The sequence below is a fragment of the Leptinotarsa decemlineata genome, unplaced genomic scaffold, assembly GCF_025532065.1.
Source record: "Leptinotarsa decemlineata unplaced genomic scaffold, Ldec_3_MD MMD2_tig00000505_RagTag_RagTag, whole genome shotgun sequence".
Taxonomy (NCBI): domain Eukaryota; kingdom Metazoa; phylum Arthropoda; class Insecta; order Coleoptera; family Chrysomelidae; genus Leptinotarsa; species Leptinotarsa decemlineata.
In genome coordinates, this window is record NW_027412549.1 from 10,718,965 (window position 1) to 10,739,566 (window position 20,602).

Below are 20,602 nucleotides of genomic sequence, written 5' to 3' on the forward strand. Positions count from 1 at the left end.
TAAGGATATTCCTGTAGTCTTGTGTTTTGTCCTTTAAAGAAAAGCTTTAGTAAATTCAAAATCTACTCTCTTGGTAGACTGAAATTCACACAGTTTTCATGGAAAATAATATTTTCACATGAATTATTGATTAATTTTAATTTCATGCTTGTGAAAAATGATACACTGAAACACTTGCTCAAAGACTAAATTTGATAGGTACTGGCAAAATTGTATTTTAAAATCATCTTATAGGGAAGAGCGCACGAATGGTTTTGTTATTTGTTATTAACGGTAAAATCAAAAAATTAATTAGTCAGTTAATTTCCTAATGCTGGTAGAATTCTTATTGAAACATTTTTATTGATATTTATAATTTGAAAGCTTGAGTAATATATTCCAATAAGCTTAGTTTCTCACATGAGAGATTATTTCCTTACGTCACGGAGGTTCAATTACTTTTGAAACCAATTAAAAAAAACTACCATTGATTTTAGCTGGGGATGTCTGTAAATTTCACAAAACATGGATCAATACTAATAATTACGTTACTCTTAGAAAAATTTCAAATGAACAACAATCCAAGAGAACCTAATATCAGATATGGAACAATAGATGCTGTATTTATTAGATATTTTATCTTGATAATGTTATATCCATTACTTTTGTTACATACTTCAGTTATTATCGACCAATTATCATAGTAATACCACCAGAGGCATCATCGAATATAACCATTATTGAAGTCACTGATTGAAAAAATTATTTTATTTCAAATTCTGACAACTCAGATTTTGAAATAAAAAAATTTTTTATTGAATAAACAGTCATCATTTCTGGAAAAATATTTAATTTCCACATTATGCCATATTAGTTACTGTCATAATCTGTTTTTTCATGCAAATTAATTGTACAAAATAATTTGGATGTTTCACATCTGCCAGCCGTCCCGTGACGGCTCACAATTTTTATTATTTCCATTCAATCGTGTCATCACGTCATACAGTCGCAAATTTTCAGTTTCTGGAAATGAGTTTCGAGAGAAACATTCAAGTCTATCGAGTCTGATCTTAATTGGAGTAAATCCGCTGTGGAGAAATACTTTGGCGTGAACTGAGCTTTCAAAAAGATGTGGCGTATATACGAAAGTGACCTAAGAGAATAATCAACTCGTACTTGAAAATGTTTTCCAACACAAGATACTACATTGGCTATAATTACCCAGGGCTTGAGCAGACATTCATTGACAGAAAGAAAAGTGTTCATTTACACTCGAAGAGAATATTTATACCCAAAAACTTCGAATAAAATTCTTTCAACATTATCACACAAGCTACAGAATACTGACTCCATCGTACATTGTTCTCAGATATGGAGACCAAACACACCATTATGATGTTCATGCTACAATAATTAGACTTTATTGAAACTTTTCCAACATTCGTCCCTCCAAGTCGATTTTTGCCAAATTGAGAAGTTAGATAAAATTGAGTCACTTGTCAAACTTTCAGTGTTGCTGAAAAGATACATTTTTTATTTAAATGGAAAGACGGTCCAAGGGGATGTCTTTTACAAATCTGAGGTTCAACCAAGTATCACAGTTGTGTTGTGGAAGAGATAAATTACAACCAATAAGATTTCGGCAGTAGTTCCAGGTGATGTTGCGAAACTAGTGAAACTGAGAGATTAACGAAACCATGAGAAAAAATGTTTACAATTTTTGAAATGAGTTAAAAAAAATATATGCATTTTTTGGCTCTCTGCTTCTTCATCATTGAACAAAAATGTGAGAATCGAAAAAAATATTATTTACCTACTCTACATACCTTCGTAATGAGTATTTAGTACAGTTATTTTATTTTTCATATGGAAGTTTCCCATATTTTTCGTTGGGTGATGAAGAAGTAGAAAGCCAAAAACTATATGCTCAAAATACTTCCATCCACTAGCCGTTTCCATTAAAAAATGTGCTTTCACACACCTTTCTCTAACATCACTAGAAACCGTCCTTTCTCGATATAGCTTGATCTGATTGAGAATCACCATGGGTGTAGAAACCAAAGGAATGTGCATAAGTAAGATCATAATACAAGTGAAACCTGAAATGCGGTAAGGGATATTGGCGCCGAAGGCAGATCCGATTTAGTTCTAATACAAATATAGAGTCCGATGATTATAAGTGGATTTTATCTTAATAAAAATGAATATTTATTTGTCTTTTTTTTCAGTTAGTTTGTTTTACTATGAAGTTGAATCTAATATCTACATATCTCTTTCTCTCTATTTTGGATGGTCGTTGCTTCTTATTTTCAGGCGCATTTGACCAATGCTCCTCCTGTTGGTTAACAGGAGCTTCGTCGGGAGCGCAGCGGTCTTGCACGAAGCAATGCTGCCACTGATTTTTTTCCCAACTTTTTTTTTTATTATAAAAACAATTCTTTGAATAATAAAAACAATTTGGTTTTTATGGAGTCACCTCCTGCTTGGAAGACCTTTTGTTTTTTTTTTCACATATACGGCCCCATTTACGTGATTATTCGAACAACTCCGGCCTGGATACCTGCGTCAATAAAGGGATCCCTTTATTAATCAATTTTTTCGTGATTAACATAATGGACTAGCGCAACACAAAAACGAATCCCCACGATAGCACATGGCATCCACGTACCTTCTTTGTGGGCGGACGTTATCAGTACGTCTGTCCACTACCACGGCCACCACGGAACTCTACAAAAAAACACAAATATCTTCATATATTTTTCAGGAATAGCTCTTATCAATTCTGATTTGTGGTTTGTCTCAGGAGAGTTATTTAATTGATGAGTTCATATATCAAAAAAATCCAACATTTGTTCATTCAGATCTTTCGTAATTTTTCCCCACACAAGTTTAGGAAATTATTTTTCCACATAATTCGCAAATTTCAACGACACTTTCAGAGGGATGCATTGAATTACCTTTGTCCTTGACCCATATTGAAGTTGGAGTTGGTTTCATAAGAAAACAAACTATCAATGCACTAATGACAATGTAAATGTTTTAAGAAACTTTTCACTACAAATACCGGTATATGAGTAATAACTTGCTTGCCAACTTCAGACAAAATCGGACAATTAAAACTAACTGAAATCTCTGATTGTCTATATCATATCTAATATTATTCATGATATTTATGCCATCAGTTTTTTCCGAAATTCTGGATATGAAGCATGTGTCAGCGAAGTTCGTTCAGAAATTGATGAATTTTTACCAAAAAACCGTCGCATGAGCATCGCTCAGGAATTGTTGAAAGGGTCATGACTTTTGAACAAAAGTCCAAGCGTCACAATGGAAGAGCCCAGGAGTTCCTGCCACATGGTTCTATGGTCAATAAGGAGTATTCTCTTGAAGTTATGCACCGCTTGCGAGACGCAATGCCAAGAAAACGTCCGGTGTTGTGGAGAACAATTCATGGCTTTAGCATCACGATAATACTCTTGCTCACTCGTCATTGCTTGTTCATGATTATTTGGCCAAAAACAATATCGTAATCATGTCTTAACCACCGTATTGAGTAGATTCGTTCCCTTGCGATTTTTCCTGTTTCCAAGATTGAAGATACCCATGAAAGAACGGCGTTAGCGACGATTGAGAATACAAAAACAGAATAGAATAGAAGTCCCTTTCATTTTGGTGCAAGTGAAAGGGACTTTTCATGGCATCGAACGTAAACATACGAATATTTTATTAACTTACGTATGAAATGTTACAACGAAAAAAGCTTTATTTTTGTTTGCACTATTATTTAAACACACTAAAACAGAACATTGAACCATTTTGATTTCGAAAACCAAACGTTGAATGCCTTTTCAAAACGGGTGAACTCGTATACTGAATCACGACTAATACGCTTCGATTTATCTTACCATAAGTTTACCACACTTCAGTTGTTACTTGGCGATTCAAATGCCTATTTCTTTGGTTTCTACTTCTCTAACATAAGCTAGTTTCAAAAATTGCATATAACAGTTACTTAAAAAACTCTCGAATTGTGAAAAATAAGACATCCTTTAGACAACTATTTATTGCTTGTCGGGAGCCAATATTTACCGTCCACACATTCGGTACACCAACAATTACTTCTCTCTACTAAATCGTTTTGTCGTCCAACACCACGCAATTGCCAAACAACCCCTATTAACACCTAAGCAAGTGAAGACATAAACAAAAGAGATATCTTGGCTTTGTTACAGAGAAAGATCCTTATCCCGTAGATGCGCTGCCAACATGTAATCACGCCCTCTCGGTCTGCCAACAGGAACATAAATGTATCAAACTGTACGAGGATTTCAAAGCCAACTGCAAAGTGCGAGATAACAGATGTCGCATGGACGACAGGTGAGCCTAGACGTTAAGTAGCTTTTCTGTGTGTAGATAAAATTAGAAGATAGAGATACGCTGACTTGTCCGTTTTATTGTTTCGAAGAGCCTAGTTGGGTTGCATTTTCAACGCGTTGCTCGTTGAGTATTTGTGATAGTCAGAAGCGAAGTCATGTATAAACAGCATATGAAACGGTGATCCAAATAAAATTGATAATATGAATATTATCTTCATTATATATATTTATCCGTTACATCAACTGTTACAGGTCTATTGATGAACTAGAATTATTGATGAAATCATGTCAATCAATCACTGGCATACCACGTCAATATTTTTTGTTTCCTGAAATATTTTGCTACTTACTACTGTCAATTTTTTTGCGAGCATGCGAAAAGGTATCCAGAGTTATGAGTGAATGTTGCGACTTCCTATAGATGATCTGGCCAGCGAGTTCACCCAGGAATAGAATAAAGTATCCCTCACACCAAAGCGAAAATAATCGCGAAGCGAATTTGCTACTAATAAATTCGCATCGGGAAAATCGCTTTCCTTCATTTACATAGCGACAAGTGGGGGTATACCTACAGAGGCGAAGTTCCGCCATTTCATGCAACGTTTCTTCCATCGCAACCTCAGTTCGCTGCTGACCACGTTTTAATTCGCTTCGCTTTCAATTCGCTCCAATTTGCCTTTGTTCCTTGATCATAATGTAAACTGAGGAATTCATTTATTTATTCAATGGTCGTGGAAGATACAAACAGACACTAGGTTCACTAGAGTATCTACATCTACATATCTACATATCTTCTTAGTAGTAGGTATAAAACTCTAGAATAATATATGAGTATATAATACTTAATAAGTTGATTAGTTGTAAAACTCCTGACTTCAAAGTAACAATTTAACTTTGACTCAAACCTTAATAATATTCCCAAACCAATCAAGGTGACAAAAACAAATAACAGTTCATTAAAATCGTCAGAATTAACTGATTCAGGCAAAACTACTACATTTTGGAATCGAATATAATGCCTATGTCCCTAATCTTACTCCAGTTATTTGATCATTTTCGATCGTTCATTTTTGCTTTGGTGTGGTGTGGAGAGGAGATAGGTGAAAGCAGTCGAATGACCTATAAATAGTCAGATCTCGAAGAAATAAGTCCAGTTATCACCCGAAGACGATTGTGGATACCAACAATCGATACGTCGTGAAGTAACTTGGAATCTTTTAATTTTCATTTCTTGTTAATAATTTTTTAATTTTTCAGTTCGTGTTGATAGTTCAATTTTTGTTTTTCAGTTTCAGTTTTCAGGAGGAAATATTTCTATGTAAAAATCAATCCCACACCTCATAATATACCACATGTCGAAAATTTCAGATGAGAAAAATAATTAAGGGACACTTTTTCTGAAAATAATTTCAATAGTGGTTCCAACATTGTACTAATTTTGACATTACAATGATTCCGAATTAGAAAGTGAAACCGAAAATGATACTTAATCAAATTTCAATTGGGTACTATTAACTTGCATATAATGGTATGAACGAGCATCTGATTAATCCATTACATTCTGAAAACTATCAAGTATTAGTAGTCTGGTAATTTATTCCTGTACACTAATTGGCTCAGTTTCATAGACCTTTGATTTCAACCTTTCCTATGCAAACTCTTCTTCCAACCCAACGACTCGGAAGTTATTATCAAGGAATGGTCGTACTGGTAATACGGCATAAGGAAAAGCCTCATATTGTTGGAGAACTAACCCCATTCTGCCAAACAGAATATAACTGTGGAATTTTGAACCCCTGGCGTGAAATCTATTGAACACCTCTTCTTCACTTCTGCTCTCCTCACTTCTCGTGAGGTACATGTGTTTTCAATGAATAACTTGATTATTTGTCGAATTGAAATATCCATCAACATTTAAGTTTGCTTTCAAAAAGAATAATCCTATAATATAAATACCCGAAATTCCTGCCCAAACATTGAGTTTTTGGGTTTTTGGATGTACATCTGACGTGACATATTGGGATTCGAATCACAATACCAAAAAATTTTGACCACTTATTTGCTTTATTATATAATTGTCTCAGTTCAATTTATAAATCATTTTCATTTTGTGAATGGTAGAATTTCTATCGATGAAATATTCTGAAATCGTTTTTACGACCAACTTCCAATGCTTTGCAGGACCTAGTAAATAACTGTATTTTCCATCGAGATAACGTAAACTAGAACTGCAACGTTAATGCCTCCGTTATCTACTATTCCTGAACTGCCACGTTGTCTGCAATTACCGTTACCAGTTTTCATGAATCCATTCAACAATTTCGGTATATATTTAGATTCTTTATTTCTGTTTGGATGATTTTACATTAGTGTCCAAACCGTTTTTTTATAAAACAAACGATAACAATCGAAATGATATCTCGAGTTCAAACAGGGCAAAAATAGAGAACTCTAATGATAAAACTGTGTTATAAGTCACTATTTCGAAAGTTGCACATAAATATTAAACTTCAGCAGTAATTGGGTGATGAAATTCACGACTATTGTGTGCAGTTTGAAAATGAAGTTGAGTTTTCAGGTTGACCTACTTTGGAATTGTTTAAATTTAAAGAAGAATTTTATTTTTTCTGGCATAATGATAAGAGAGAAAAACGATGAGTAATGGCAAATGGCAGAAACAAAATTCAAAAACCTTCCAAATGAAGAGTTATTGTTGACGTGGGAAAGGGGTGGCTCCAAGGTGTTGATTTTCACGTAAAAATGTGTCCTCCTGAGAAAAAGTAAGTTGACATAATTCAGTGTGGCTAGTTTTAACTGAAATACACTGTATTTGGTTTGGAGGTTACAAATTGTTATGTTTGTTATGTTTGTCTTGTTTTTCAAACTCGAACTGTATTTTTTGTTGTTTATGTCATCAAGCATATCAGAATTTTGATGATCTGGGTTGACTAAAACGTACCAAGCCATTCTAGGAAATATCATGACTAATTTCAAGCTCACTATCAGATAATTCAGAAAAATTATCTCATCTTCAAGGAAATACATTTTTGAGAGAAAATTATTTGATCGAAGAGTGATTAGAACTTTGCATCTGTAGATCGTATGAACGCGTTGTTTGCAGGCTCTGGTTTCATATGAAACAGCATCAACATAAATACCTCTTTTGGAGGTGTACTTCAAAGTTTTGGGTCAAAAAGCTTGACTTCAGCACCTTTTTTGAATAGCTTCCAAAAACAATTCAATAGAAACTTATGACTTCAAGTGTGGAACAGACTTTTCTACTCTTATCACGATGAGGGTTTCTTGAAACATATTCATTTAACTAACAGCAATAGAAAATTCGTTCAATTGAAGGGCGTGATATTTTGAAGAAAGTGATGTATCTCCTTTTTCATCATTATACAGTGTATTTTATTCAAAACGAGTCACCCTGAATGAATTTTGGTACAATGATTTGTAGGAAATATAAAAAACACGTAAACCATGGTATGGAGATGGATACATTTTGAAATATTCACCCCCAGAGCACGTCACAATTATTATATGAATTGAAAACCAGCCACCCTGAATAACTTTTGGAGGAAAGAAGTTCAGTAAAAATAAAAAACACCTCAACAAGAGTATTCAGGGAGACACATTTTGACATATCCACTTTTGATCTAACTTTCCCTATCGCACCCCAGAGCATGTCTAATGGTGACATTGCTTCTCAAGAATTCACAAAAACAGAAAGACCAATTGTAACTTCACCTGGTAGGTAATCGTTATGGTAATATGAGACAAATACAAAATGAAGAAAATATCGGCGAATTAACACTTCAGGGTGGCTCGTTTTCAACTAAAATAATTTTTAGCTTCCAAACTAAGAGATTCAGACCATAATGTATTTTATTCTGTTGCAATCTGTTCATCATGGAGCATCTGATAATGCGAAACAATATAGGGTGATCCATTAAAAAAAATTGGTGACCTGATGGTGGTGCGATAGGGGAAGTAAAATGAAATGTGAATATGTCAAAATGTATCCCCCAGTATACTATAGTTAACGTGTTTTTTATTTTCTCTGAAAATCATTGAAGCAAAATTTATTCAGGTTGGCACGTTTTAAATGGAATTCACTGTATATGTTGATTGAATTAGAGGGAAAGAAGAATATTCTTCAGTGACTTGAGGTTGTGATATTCCATGTAATTCTCAATGAATTATCTACAGAATTTTTTTAAAGATGCAAATGAGAAGTCGAAATGTTTTCGACCGAAACTTCGAAGTTAAATATTTGACCAGTAAATGTTTCTCTTATGAGTGAAATTTTTTATCGATACTCTTTCATATTCAACGTTATGGAGCATTTCTGTAGAAATGACATCTGTTTCAACAGTACAAATGTTTGGAGGTTTTGAATCTGTTCTAAAATCTGTTTTTCCATTAATCAGCTGTCACCCCCGTACGAAAGACAAGTCTCAGAAGTTGAGAAACTTGTGCGAGCTAAGGACTAACGAGGTCTTACCTTTTGACGTGTGATTCCTAACGTGTGATTCCTAACACCTAACAGGTGAAAGAAAAAAAGTTATAAACGTGTTATTCAATGTTTATATGTTTAGAAGTAGGACTTTTTCCTCCAGTTTGTATCTGACAGAAACTTCTGTGCTTGATCTACACATCTTAGGAAAAATTTTCAACTGGTTTGTTCGATTTTTCTTTTTTTTTTTTGTTAGTTTTCCACTTTTTTATTATCACGGAGTAGTGGAAAATCGAACGTTTTTTTTTTTCGAAAACTGATTTCTCCTGAGAAAAATTTCTCCCTTCACAACCATTTTGAAATATTTTCAATCAAATTAAGCTCATAGTACTAATTTTCACCATTCATTTCCAGGGATCTCTGTTACCAAGCGTGGACGAACCTCAGAAAATCCCCGATGTTCGGATGTATATGTCCGAATAATCAGATGAAAAAAAGATGTGACCGTATTTTCAGCATGGTGAACCACAATCCTTGCGTAGGTGAGTTCAAAATTCCATCGGCGCTCTCAACTGTAATCCTGCCATTTTCCCGAAAATCCATTGCCAGTCGATTTATGGCGCGAACGTATAAAACCTAATAAAAACTTGAATTAATCCTCGATCGAACTTCATTGGCTGTTGTTACGCGATCAAAATAAAGTATTATTAAATCTTTTGTTCGTTTATACAACGTGATGATGCATGATAGGTCGAGATTCATTGGGTTTTTATTTCTTTCGATTACTGCATGAACGAGCAGGTTTATCGGGTTCATAAATTTGCGGCACTTCTTCACTGGGATATCTAACGAATGATTACTCTCTATTATTGAAGGGAAAATATCAGAGAAGAGCTCATTTTCTTTAATACTGATGGAAATGAGTAGATAAATAGGCGGAAATGTCATTTAATCTGTAAATAATATTAGCTATTACTCATGACGATATACGATATAGTAATACGTCTGAGTAATAAACATTTGAATTTGATAACTATAATGATATTTCTGAAGTTCAGGTGGATTTTAATCCATTACGTGTGTACAAATTTCAATTTTCAAAAGATTCGAGACAAAATAAATTTGTTTTCAGATTACTCAAAAAATATATTCAGGGCATTGAACATATACAGGAGGGACAAGGCTTTCGCGGCCAAGGTGTTAAGTGTCACTATATTTTGGGTTTGAAGGCCGTCAATTTTTGGAATTTCTTTCTGACGTTTCGCTGGCGCGAGTGGCTAGCCTCTTCAGAGGTTTATACATCCTGGATTAATATCCAATGACTTCACAGATTCATGTATCCTGCGCCAGCGAAACGTCAGAAAGAAATTTGAAAAATTGATGGCCTTCATACCCGAAAAAAACTGATACTGAATACAGGAGGTTTGATCAAAAGACTTTTGAGGGCTTTTGAATTTCTTTCATTAGTATAAAGTTGGTGTGTATGAAAAACCACTCTTTAAAAGAACGTGACAATCAGTCACGAATGATTTTCTCATATATTTACTTTGTGCAGATTTTACAATGAAAGCACAATGGATCTGAAGCTTTTCAGTTCTCAATTCTTGATTCTGTCAACAAACTTAGGAGTCTAGGTAGTGCAGCTAGGAAGTGACTCATCGCCTCCTCATAAGAAGCAAAATAGAAATCTAAATCTGGGGAGAAAACAAACTTCCCTTGAGCAAATCAGCAAACGCTTATGTTCAAATGATGATTCATTCAAACCAGAGACAAAAAAGGCCTGCATGACTCAATCTTATATATCGTCAGGTATAACTAACTCACTCCAATGTCAACTAATCAACTGAAATCTCTTCATTATGCCATTAGAGGATTTTTCAAGAGATCGTCCACAGATATGATTCCAAAGCTGTCATGGTCTGTCAACCATGGAATGGGTTATACATGAAGAAATCAAATTTCTTCATGTATAACCATCATCAGCAGATGCATACTTTGTTCCTGCTTCGCCGCAGACCATATCAGATATTTAGCGTTCGGCAGAGTCCTATTATTTCTAACTGATCTGAAAATCACTCCCAGGAGAAAACCATATGCACTTCATGATAAGTCATCATTAGTACGAAGAAGAAAATATTAAACAAAAATGTTTATGAATTGATTGAAAAATAAGTTGAATGAAATCAAAAGAATGAATCTCATATCATTTGCATTGACCACATCACAAAAATTATTTGATAGGCATATTGGGGACATATAATAGCAATTGCAATATGACAAGATTGCACGCAGGTTATATATGTCGAAGGAAAAGGAAGAATTGGTATACAAAACCATTATTGGAGAAACGACAATAAAACCGTTAGCAAGGGTATGTCTATCCTCAGATCTTCCTTACCTGGTGAAGACGTGATACATTTTTAACATTCTAATGGAAATCGCATACTGGGCATGCAGTCGTCCCAGTTCAATAAAAATATAATGATGTAGAAAATATATAACAAAATCCATCGAGAAGAAATAACTCAGCATAAGCTCATCCAAAATCAGTCTGGTTCACATGTACGTTGTTTTTGCTTATTTTTGTGAAATTTTACAGACTGGTCCAAAAATTACGACCAAGGTGTCATTGGATTCATATTTATACCTAGAAAGTTTAAGGAAAGGTCAGAAAAGGCGCTGAAAGGTATTACAAAAGTTATAAACAATTAAGTGAACAAAAATGGGGCTTTAGTTTTTTTAATATCTCGAAAAATTTTCAAAATTTTGGAAATTTGAAAAAAGATCTGAAAAGATCAATAAAATTGCGTGAAGAACGTATTGACTCCCGAAACTGTATCTCAATTATTTATAATTTTTACAGAGCCTTGAAAATAGAGCCAAAAATGGGTAGTCTGGCTTCCGCGCGCATTCCGTCACTCTGACATGAAAAGAAAAAAAAAATATTTAAACATATCAAATGTGAATATTAAGAAATGAAAATATTCATGTGATGTTGGGATACATCAATAAACAATAATCGGCAGTCAAAAAATGTTTACCTCAATTTTAACATTAATTATGTTTTTGTTAATAAATAACTTTTTTTAATTGAAAGTTGATAAAAAACCCCTATATATATTTAATTAAAACCCTGGCATTTTTTCTTCTGGTGATGTTATTCTTAATAGGCTTAAAAACAGACTACTATTGTCAAAATAAAAACATTGTTATTTTCTACTTTTTTATTAACAAATGAAAATCATGAATTAAAAAAAAATATAATTTTTATTGTCTCATGTCTCATGGTTAAAAACTACTCAATAATTTTTTTTACTGCTATTGTTAATGAATTTATTATAAACAAATACATTGTTCATGAGCAATTCGATTTTTTTTTGCATTATGTCAATTTAAAAAAAATCAGGATTGAAAAAATGGTTCCTTAAAACTTTTGATATTGTGATACCTTGATACTTGTCTTCTTCATCCGCTTCTCCGTTTTAATAATTATAATAACTTCTGAACTATTCCGGATATGACCAATATGCTTGAAGTCTTTTTTGTCAATCATGAATTTGATAATAATTCAAGCCTGTCACTAGAGTTGTAGCCCTATTATCTATTATTTATTTATATATTGATTGTTATTTATATAAAAAAAGATTTTTTTTAAGTTTTCAGGGAATTTACAAAATCAAAAAACTACTGAAAGTTATTTTGAAATTCATTAAATCATGCTTAGTACAGTAAAAAGTTTTTAATAATTTTTATTTTTTTTTGTGATCTTTTAAATCGTTTTAGTGGCGGTGGCTCATCATCTGTGGTTTCTTCTGTATTTTCTTGTCTTGATGTTCCTTGAATCTCCCCCTCTTCGACTTCTTCAAGTATCGGTTCACAGTATTCTTGAACTACTATTGGTGACAAAAAACGATTGTTAATTAACAAAACGCATTTTTTGAAGACATTTTTTTGAGTAACCATTTTTTCGATTTATTAAAAGTGATATTATATAAAATTTATGACATTAAAAATAAAATAAATACAACAATAAAAATTAATTGGCGCTCCGGGGCGACTTCATTGATTCCAGTGGCGCATTTGCTTTTTCAGCTGCAGGAAAACCCGGAAAAACCTGCAGCACCACATCATCTGAAGATCTTGATCCAACAATGTCCTCTCTCTCATAAAACAAAATGTAGGGTGTCTCCAGAGGCTCTAATAAATTCAATGCATCGCGAGAACACTTTGTGACACGACTATCGTCAAACTTAAACCAGTCCGTTTCTTCTTTGACCAAGGCGTAATAATGACCACATTCAACGCCAGAACCACAGTGAATAATGACTGCATGAATATTATAACAGTGGTCTGCTAGCTTGAAATGTTCATCTATTTCGAACCTTCCAAAGAGTTTCTTGCTTCCGTTAGAGGTTGAGTCTTGTTTGAATATCATCAGTGTTATTATTAGATTGACTGTTGCCTCAGATATACTTGTTTCCTTATAACAGTCAGTTAGTTTGGCGCATGTTTGACAATACAATTGATCATCACCTGTTAAAAATTCCATTTTCAGATGATTTAACAATAAGCTTTGCACGGACTGGTAATTAGTCGTATTAGGAAAAGCTAGATGAAGTTCCAGAAATTCACATAAGTTTTCAGTACTTCTTGAACATTTACCACAAAGTAAACAAGTGAGGATTTTTCCAGCAAAAGATTTACAAACACAAGACGAGATGGGTTGTACGGAATCATTCAGTCCAGAGCGGCTGGGAGTATTGATTTTGCTATTGTTTTGCTCACGAAGAGTATTCAAGAAGAACCCCAAGAATTCGGAACAATCCTCTTGTTGTCCTAACGAGTATCTAGTGGACTTCAAAGACTCCAGGAAATCGGTTGGAGGGAAAGATGATACCTTCTTACGAAACTGCAGCTGCATGAACAGTTGTTTGAGTTTGATGAATAAGCAGGAAACATTCTCGTTCTCGTTCATCATTAAAACTTTGTTCATGAAATTCTTCGTCATGAACAACACTTGTAAAATGCTATTCATGTAACAAGTGTTTCCTAAATTATCCAATCCAATTTTCTTCTCTAGATTTTCAGGACAACTCTCTACTGATTCGTAAGGAAGAACACGTTTCACAGAATCTCCATAAGAACCATTTCTCAAGCTGCGATCGATCCTTCCAAGTGAAAAAGGGTTTCGTAGAGGGATCGATTCGGCTCTTGCTTCAAGAAGAGCTTCCACTGAAATGGTACCAATTCTACGAGGAATGCAACTCATTTTTTGGGGCCAAGAATGACCTGAGTCCACTGACCGCACTGAAAAAGAAGAAGGTGGATCAATCACTTGTGAATTAACCTTGATAGGAGACTGATAAATATCCACATATTTTGGCTTGTTTCGAAGAGGTTTCAGTTCCGTACTGAAATTAGGGCAATGCATGATCTCATCAAAATTATGTGAAGGAGGAATAGTTCTAAGTACTGAAGCAGCATTGCCACGTTGAATAGCAATACTAATTCTTTCTAACAAAAAAGAGGTAGAACGGTGATCTTTCGTTGCTTGGCCTATTCTCCTTCCGAGTTCATGAACGAATAACAGAGACTCCGGGCCATAAACACCAAAAATTTCAACCGCTACTGGATGGAACAGATAGTTGTTTCCAAGATTTTGGTATTTTTTCCTTTTCAATTTCTCGCCAGACAATGCTGCAGTTCCAGCAGACTTGGAACTTTCGGCTAGATGGGAAGCCGCGACCGTGTCAACGCAAGTAAAGTCCCATACCACAGGTTTACCGTATTTCCACGGTATGAGAGACATGCCATCTGGTCGTTTACCATCATCTCGACTGGTACCTAAGGGTTCCAGAATTGCAGGAACATCCGCTGACAACATAGCTCTTTTCAATATGTCGTTCACTTGGTGATGTCGGGATATACGCCCTGCACTTCTCCTGCAACTCAAACCATGTGTACCTTTCTCATCAACTATACTACCGCAAACACAAGTATGAGAAACACAAATAGATGAACCCATCCTAAGTCCTACTGCTATTCTGAAAGATTCATCGTCTAATAGTGTTCCAAGAGTTGCAACAGGTAAAGCATTCAGCCAAGCACCCGATTCCTTGATCATTGCTGCTTTCAGACGAGCCTTATCGTATACACTTGTAGATTTCAGAAGTTTATCAGTTATAATGTTCAGGAGAGGTCGGTCCCATACACTTTGTATTTTCTTTTTATCTGTAGGAGGAGCAATATTAGTTGCAGCATGCCAAAGTGATTCACCTTCAGAATAAAAAACGTCTTTGATATTGATAAATATGGAAGGAAGGATGGAATCGATAAGATCGGAAACACTATTGACTGATGACAGAAACGCTGGTAAAGCTAAGGAAGAAGCCGAACGTAGCCCTAATCCGCCAAGGTTCACAGGAAGAGTTGCTTGGAGCCATGAATCATTATTGAAATGATTGTTTGTAACATATTCCGTCGTGTGGCGGAGTAAATTATCAAATTCGTCAAGCTCTAACTGACTTGACCAAGTGGGGGAACATCTGAGGGCGTACATGAGTTTTGGAATCGCCAAACATTTTTTTAAAAGAAAAAATGCAACGTGTTTTGGAAGTTCATTCATTTTTTTTATTATTATCATGATTTTTTCAATTAACATACTGCAAAAAAAATTTCGAGTTGCTCATAAACGATGTATTTGTTTATAATTAATTTATTTACAATAACAGTAAAAAATCCAAAAGAATATAATGAAATAGTTTTCAACCATGAGACATTCAAACAATAGAAATTTTAAAAAAAAATCATGTGTTTTTTTTTAATTTATAATTTTCGATTGTTAATAAAAAAGTAGAAAATAACAATTTCTTTATTTTGGCAACGGTAATCTTTTATTAATAATTTTTTAGCCTATTAAGAATAACTTCACCAAATAATTTTTGTTTTCATCTTCAAAAGTAATGTATTTCCAGGTTCATGTGAAGTAGTTGCTTCGAAATAGGTTTTTCTTTGAATTACATACTTAGTTACTTTTCCCACGTTTTTTTTTGTAGGGACATGGGAAAGAAGATAGCCAAAAAGCATTTTTTCTAAATGAATCAACATACAACGTTGAATTTGTTAATTATCAAGCTTGTTTAACTTTTACTTCATCTCTAATCTGTAGAATTTTTTCTTCGGTTTCTCTGTATACTTCCAGGAAGAACATTTTATAGAGAGTCTATAGTCACTGCTAGTATACATAAATAAATCCATCATTGAATGTTGATTACGATGCGAACAAAATGAAACCCAAAAATACAAAATTTTTATCTAATCTTTATATTCGTGTCATAGATAATATACATTTATCAAAAATGACCGGTTTCAATTTGTTGTTCAGATCTAGTGAGTTTTTGATGCTTTGTTCACCATTATGATACCATGTTTGACCAGTAGTTTTCTTCCACTAGATTACTGAAATATCCAATGTTGTTGTTATCTCAGTTCCAGTTGTGAAAATATAGTTATCTTTTAAATACAGAAAGTTTTTTGAGACCCGTACTTCTAGTACCCTTTGATAATTGTCGGTTCGAGTCAATGAATATAGGTATTCGCCAAATTTTTTAACCACCAGATTTTTTTTGACCCGCGTTCTCCAGTATATTCAAAATGAAGTTATGTAGTTTTTTCTCAAACTTAATTGAGTTGAAATACTGATGATTACTTCAACGCTAATCCTGAAAACGTAGATATACTATTGAAGCATCTTATCGATTGCAAAATATACTATTTCATATAATAGTAAATCTCTTAGTGAAAAAATATTTCCCACTCACTCATTTGTGGCAATTCATATCCTCTTCTGTTTATAAAAATAATCCTCCAATCATGCTTCTGTTCGCATTAGTAAATTCTGATAACAATAGAAACATTGTTGCCATTGTAGCATGGGTGAGTTTCAATAAACACTTCTTATGATACAATATATTTTTTGGGAAAAAAGCTCTTGGCTTTCTACTCCTCCATCTTCATACAAAAAATGTAAGAATCTATCGAAGAAAGCAATCAATTGAATAAAATTAACTTTTCAAAAAGATGTGTAGATCATTCAAAGAAGTAATTTTCAGGCACAAACTAGAAGACGACCCTACTCGAAACACCTACTTTCATATGAACATTGAATTGCACGAAAAAAAAATACTTTCAAACCGAATGCTTTTTCATGAACACTGAATTGAACGAAAAACACTTTTCTCTATTCCGTTTGTATTTCAATAATTCGCATAGGAATCGAATCATATATCATTCACAGGATTGCTACACAGTTTAGTAAATGAAAGGGGTAAAATTTCACGTACATGGAACACTAATGGACATCCGATGTTTCGGCATGAGACACTTGCCTTATCGTCTCTTCAGCACCGAATCTGAATAACAATAATAACATTATACTCAAGGTACTTAATTCATTCATAAAATCGCGACTTTATGTCAGGAATGAAATCAATCTACTCATGTTATAGATGATAGTACGTAGACATTCATTCACTCATTTGATTAAGTCCCAGCCATAGGTATCTTGTTTAAATATTTATTTATTAAAATCACAGTATACAAAACAAAAGTTTTTCTAATTTGAGTAGAATTCTAATTCAAAATTTTCATCCTAAATCTTTATTGAATACACTAATTTTTTGTGAAAGAACAGTTTCTCCAACCTCCCAAAATGGGCTTGATAATCTAGTACAGCCCTTTATCAATAAATCATCAGCTTATTCTCAAGAACTAACACCAAAATTAATTGACGGGAAGTCTCTTCAGTTTTGCGGATGATACGGCCATTATGTACCAGGGAGAATCCTGGTCTGACCTGACCTATATATATATATATATATATATATATATATATATATATATATATATATATATATATATATATATAGAGAGAGAGAGAGAGAGGAGAAGGTAATCGTTGCTGACTAGTTAGGAATGGAACCAACAAATAATGGGGCTAAGCAGCAAATGAAAGAGTACTCTTTAAAGTTTGTCCAAGCTTTCAGAAATTTAATAAATTGTTTCCATCATCAGGGATGCTACAATTTGAGGGTGTAAGTAATATTAATATATAATTATGAATGGTTAGACTTACAACTTTTTGAGGATGTTTCATACGATGGTTATGTAAAATATTGGACACAACATGATGGATGAACATTGATACAATACATTCATAAAACTGGTTAAAGGATGTCTAATATTGGATAAAATATTTGTGAAAAACGTTACAGTTTAAAATTAATTTGAAGAAAGAATAATGTCACATGTCGAAATTTCACAAAACATTAATTTGGAGGGATTGACAGATAGTTGACATGACATATGTCAGTGGTTCTAGTGATAAAAGCTGTTACCAACTTTGACTTGTAAAGAATTATTTTTGGAAATTTCTACCTGTGCAGCTTTTATTAAAGTAAATGTAAGATAATAACATTTGGATTAAAGTATAAAGTACATTATTCTATTAATGCTAGATTGGGTGAATTCATTGAAACATTGTTATATGGATTTTTATCTAACGTCAAAAGATAGGAATATATCTCACTAAGATGAATAATATCTGTTTTTTTGTTGATGCAATTTTTATTTTCAGCAATGAAGGCCATTTCAAGAAAGGACCTTTTTATTAAATGTGTTTCACTAGCTAAGACCTTAGTGGCATCAAAATTCATATGGTGGTCAAACTTATTGACATGTTCAGCTAGAGCACATCTTTCAGGATGGTGTCTACAATCGCTTTTGTGAGAAGTTATTCTGGAACTTGAAGTTCTTGACGTTTGACCAATATAGATTTTGTTGCAAGATTGACATGGAATACTATATATTACATTTATTCGAGAAGTAATGAGGGGTTTATCTTTAACTCTGGTGTGTAAAGTTCTAATCGTGAGAACTGCTTTGGTGGCTATTTTAATATTGGGCAATTCATTGAAAATTCTAGAGAGTTTGGGGGTGATCTCCTTAATGAAGGGTAAAGTACTATAAAAAACTGGGGTTGGAGCAATATTAATTCCATTGTTTTCAATTATATTTGGATTTGGTGGTAAGGTTACATTAATGTCTGATATGGATGAGGAATTAAACAAAATATATTTTAACATACTCAAAGGATATGAATTATCCAGAAAAAGTTTTTTTCACAAAAAAAATCTTGATATTTTGCTTAAACTTTTTCTGGATAATTCATATCCTTTGAGTATGTTAAAAAATATTTTGTTTAATTCCTCATCCATATCAGACATTAATATAACCTTACCACCAAATCCAAATATAATTGAAAACAATGGAATTAATATTGCTCCAACCCCAGTTTTTTATAGTACTTTACCCTTCATTAAGGAGATCACACCCAAACTCTCTAGAATTTTCAATGAATTGCCCAATATTAAAATAGCCACCAAAGCAGTTCTCACGATTAGAACTTTACACACCAGAGTTAAAGATAAACCCCTCATTACTTCTCGAATAAATGTAATATATAGTATTCCATGTCAATCTTGCAACAAAATCTATGTTGGTCAAACGTCAAGAACTTTAAGTTCCAGAATAACTTCTCACAAAAGCGATTGTAGACACCATCCTGAAAGATGTGCTCTAGCTGAACATGTCAATAAGTTTGACCACCATATGAATTTTGATGCCACTAAGGTCTTAGCTAGTGAAACACATTTAATAAAACGGTCCTTTCTTGAAATGGCCTTCATTGCTGAAAATAAAAATTGCATCAACAAAAAAACAGATATTAATCATCTTAGTGAGATATATTCCTATCTTTTGACGTTAGATAAAAAATCCATATAACAATGTTCCAATGAATTCACCCAATCTAGCATTAATAGAATAATGTACTTTATACTTTATTCCAAATGTTATTATCTTACATTCACTTTAATAAAAGCTGCACAGGTAGAAATTTCCAAAAATAATTCTTTACAAGTCAAAGTTGGTAACAGCTTTTATCACTAGAACCACTGACATATGTCATGTCAACTATCTGTCAATCCCTCCAAATTAATGTTTTGTGAAATTTCGACATGTGATATTATTCTTCCTTCAAATTAATTTTAAACTGTAACGTTTTTCACAAATATTTTATCCAATATTAGACATCCTTTAACCAGTTTTATAAATGTATTGTATCAATGTTCATCCATCATGTTGTGTCCAATATTTTACATAACCATCGTATGAAACATCCTCAAAAAGTTGTAAGTCTAACCATTCATAATTATATATTAATATTACTTACACCCTCAAATTGTAGCATCCCTGATGATGGAAACAATTTATTAAATTTCCGAAAGCTTGGACAAACTTTAAAGAGTACTCTTTCATTTGCTGCTTAGCCCCATTATTTGTTGGTTCCATTCCTATAGGTACCTGCGCGACATCCGGGTACAGGATATAAATACAAATAGAGATTTTATCGAGTGTGTATTATATCAATCAAAAATGGAACAATTCTTGGACACAACAAATATAAAATGAACAAGGAAATTGATTCCAAAATATTTCTTGGAATGACAAATTTCTGATTGAAAAAGTTTTCCGTTTCCAGAAGAGAAATTGATAACTTGCCTAATATGAATAATTTGAAAACGTAAAGTGTTTAAGTATAAAATACCAGAAAGCCATGAGTGTGGCAGAAAAAAGTAAATTACCCTAATCAATCGTTGATATTTTCCAGGAATATTTCACATGTATACACATGTACGTCGATTTGAATTTTTTGTGAAATATACCTTCT

General features: G+C 33.3%; 1 protein-coding gene across 1 annotated transcript in view; it reads left to right on the forward strand.

Annotated features, from left to right (window-relative positions):
- Gfrl (Glial cell line-derived neurotrophic family receptor-like) overlaps nucleotides 1-20,602 on the forward strand; it is a 498,063-nt gene that overhangs the window by 376,782 nt on the left and 100,679 nt on the right. The window contains 2 exon segments of the mRNA XM_074173921.1: nucleotides 4,212-4,356; nucleotides 9,229-9,356. Coding sequence (XP_074030022.1) covers nucleotides 4,212-4,356; nucleotides 9,229-9,356 — 273 coding nt within the window.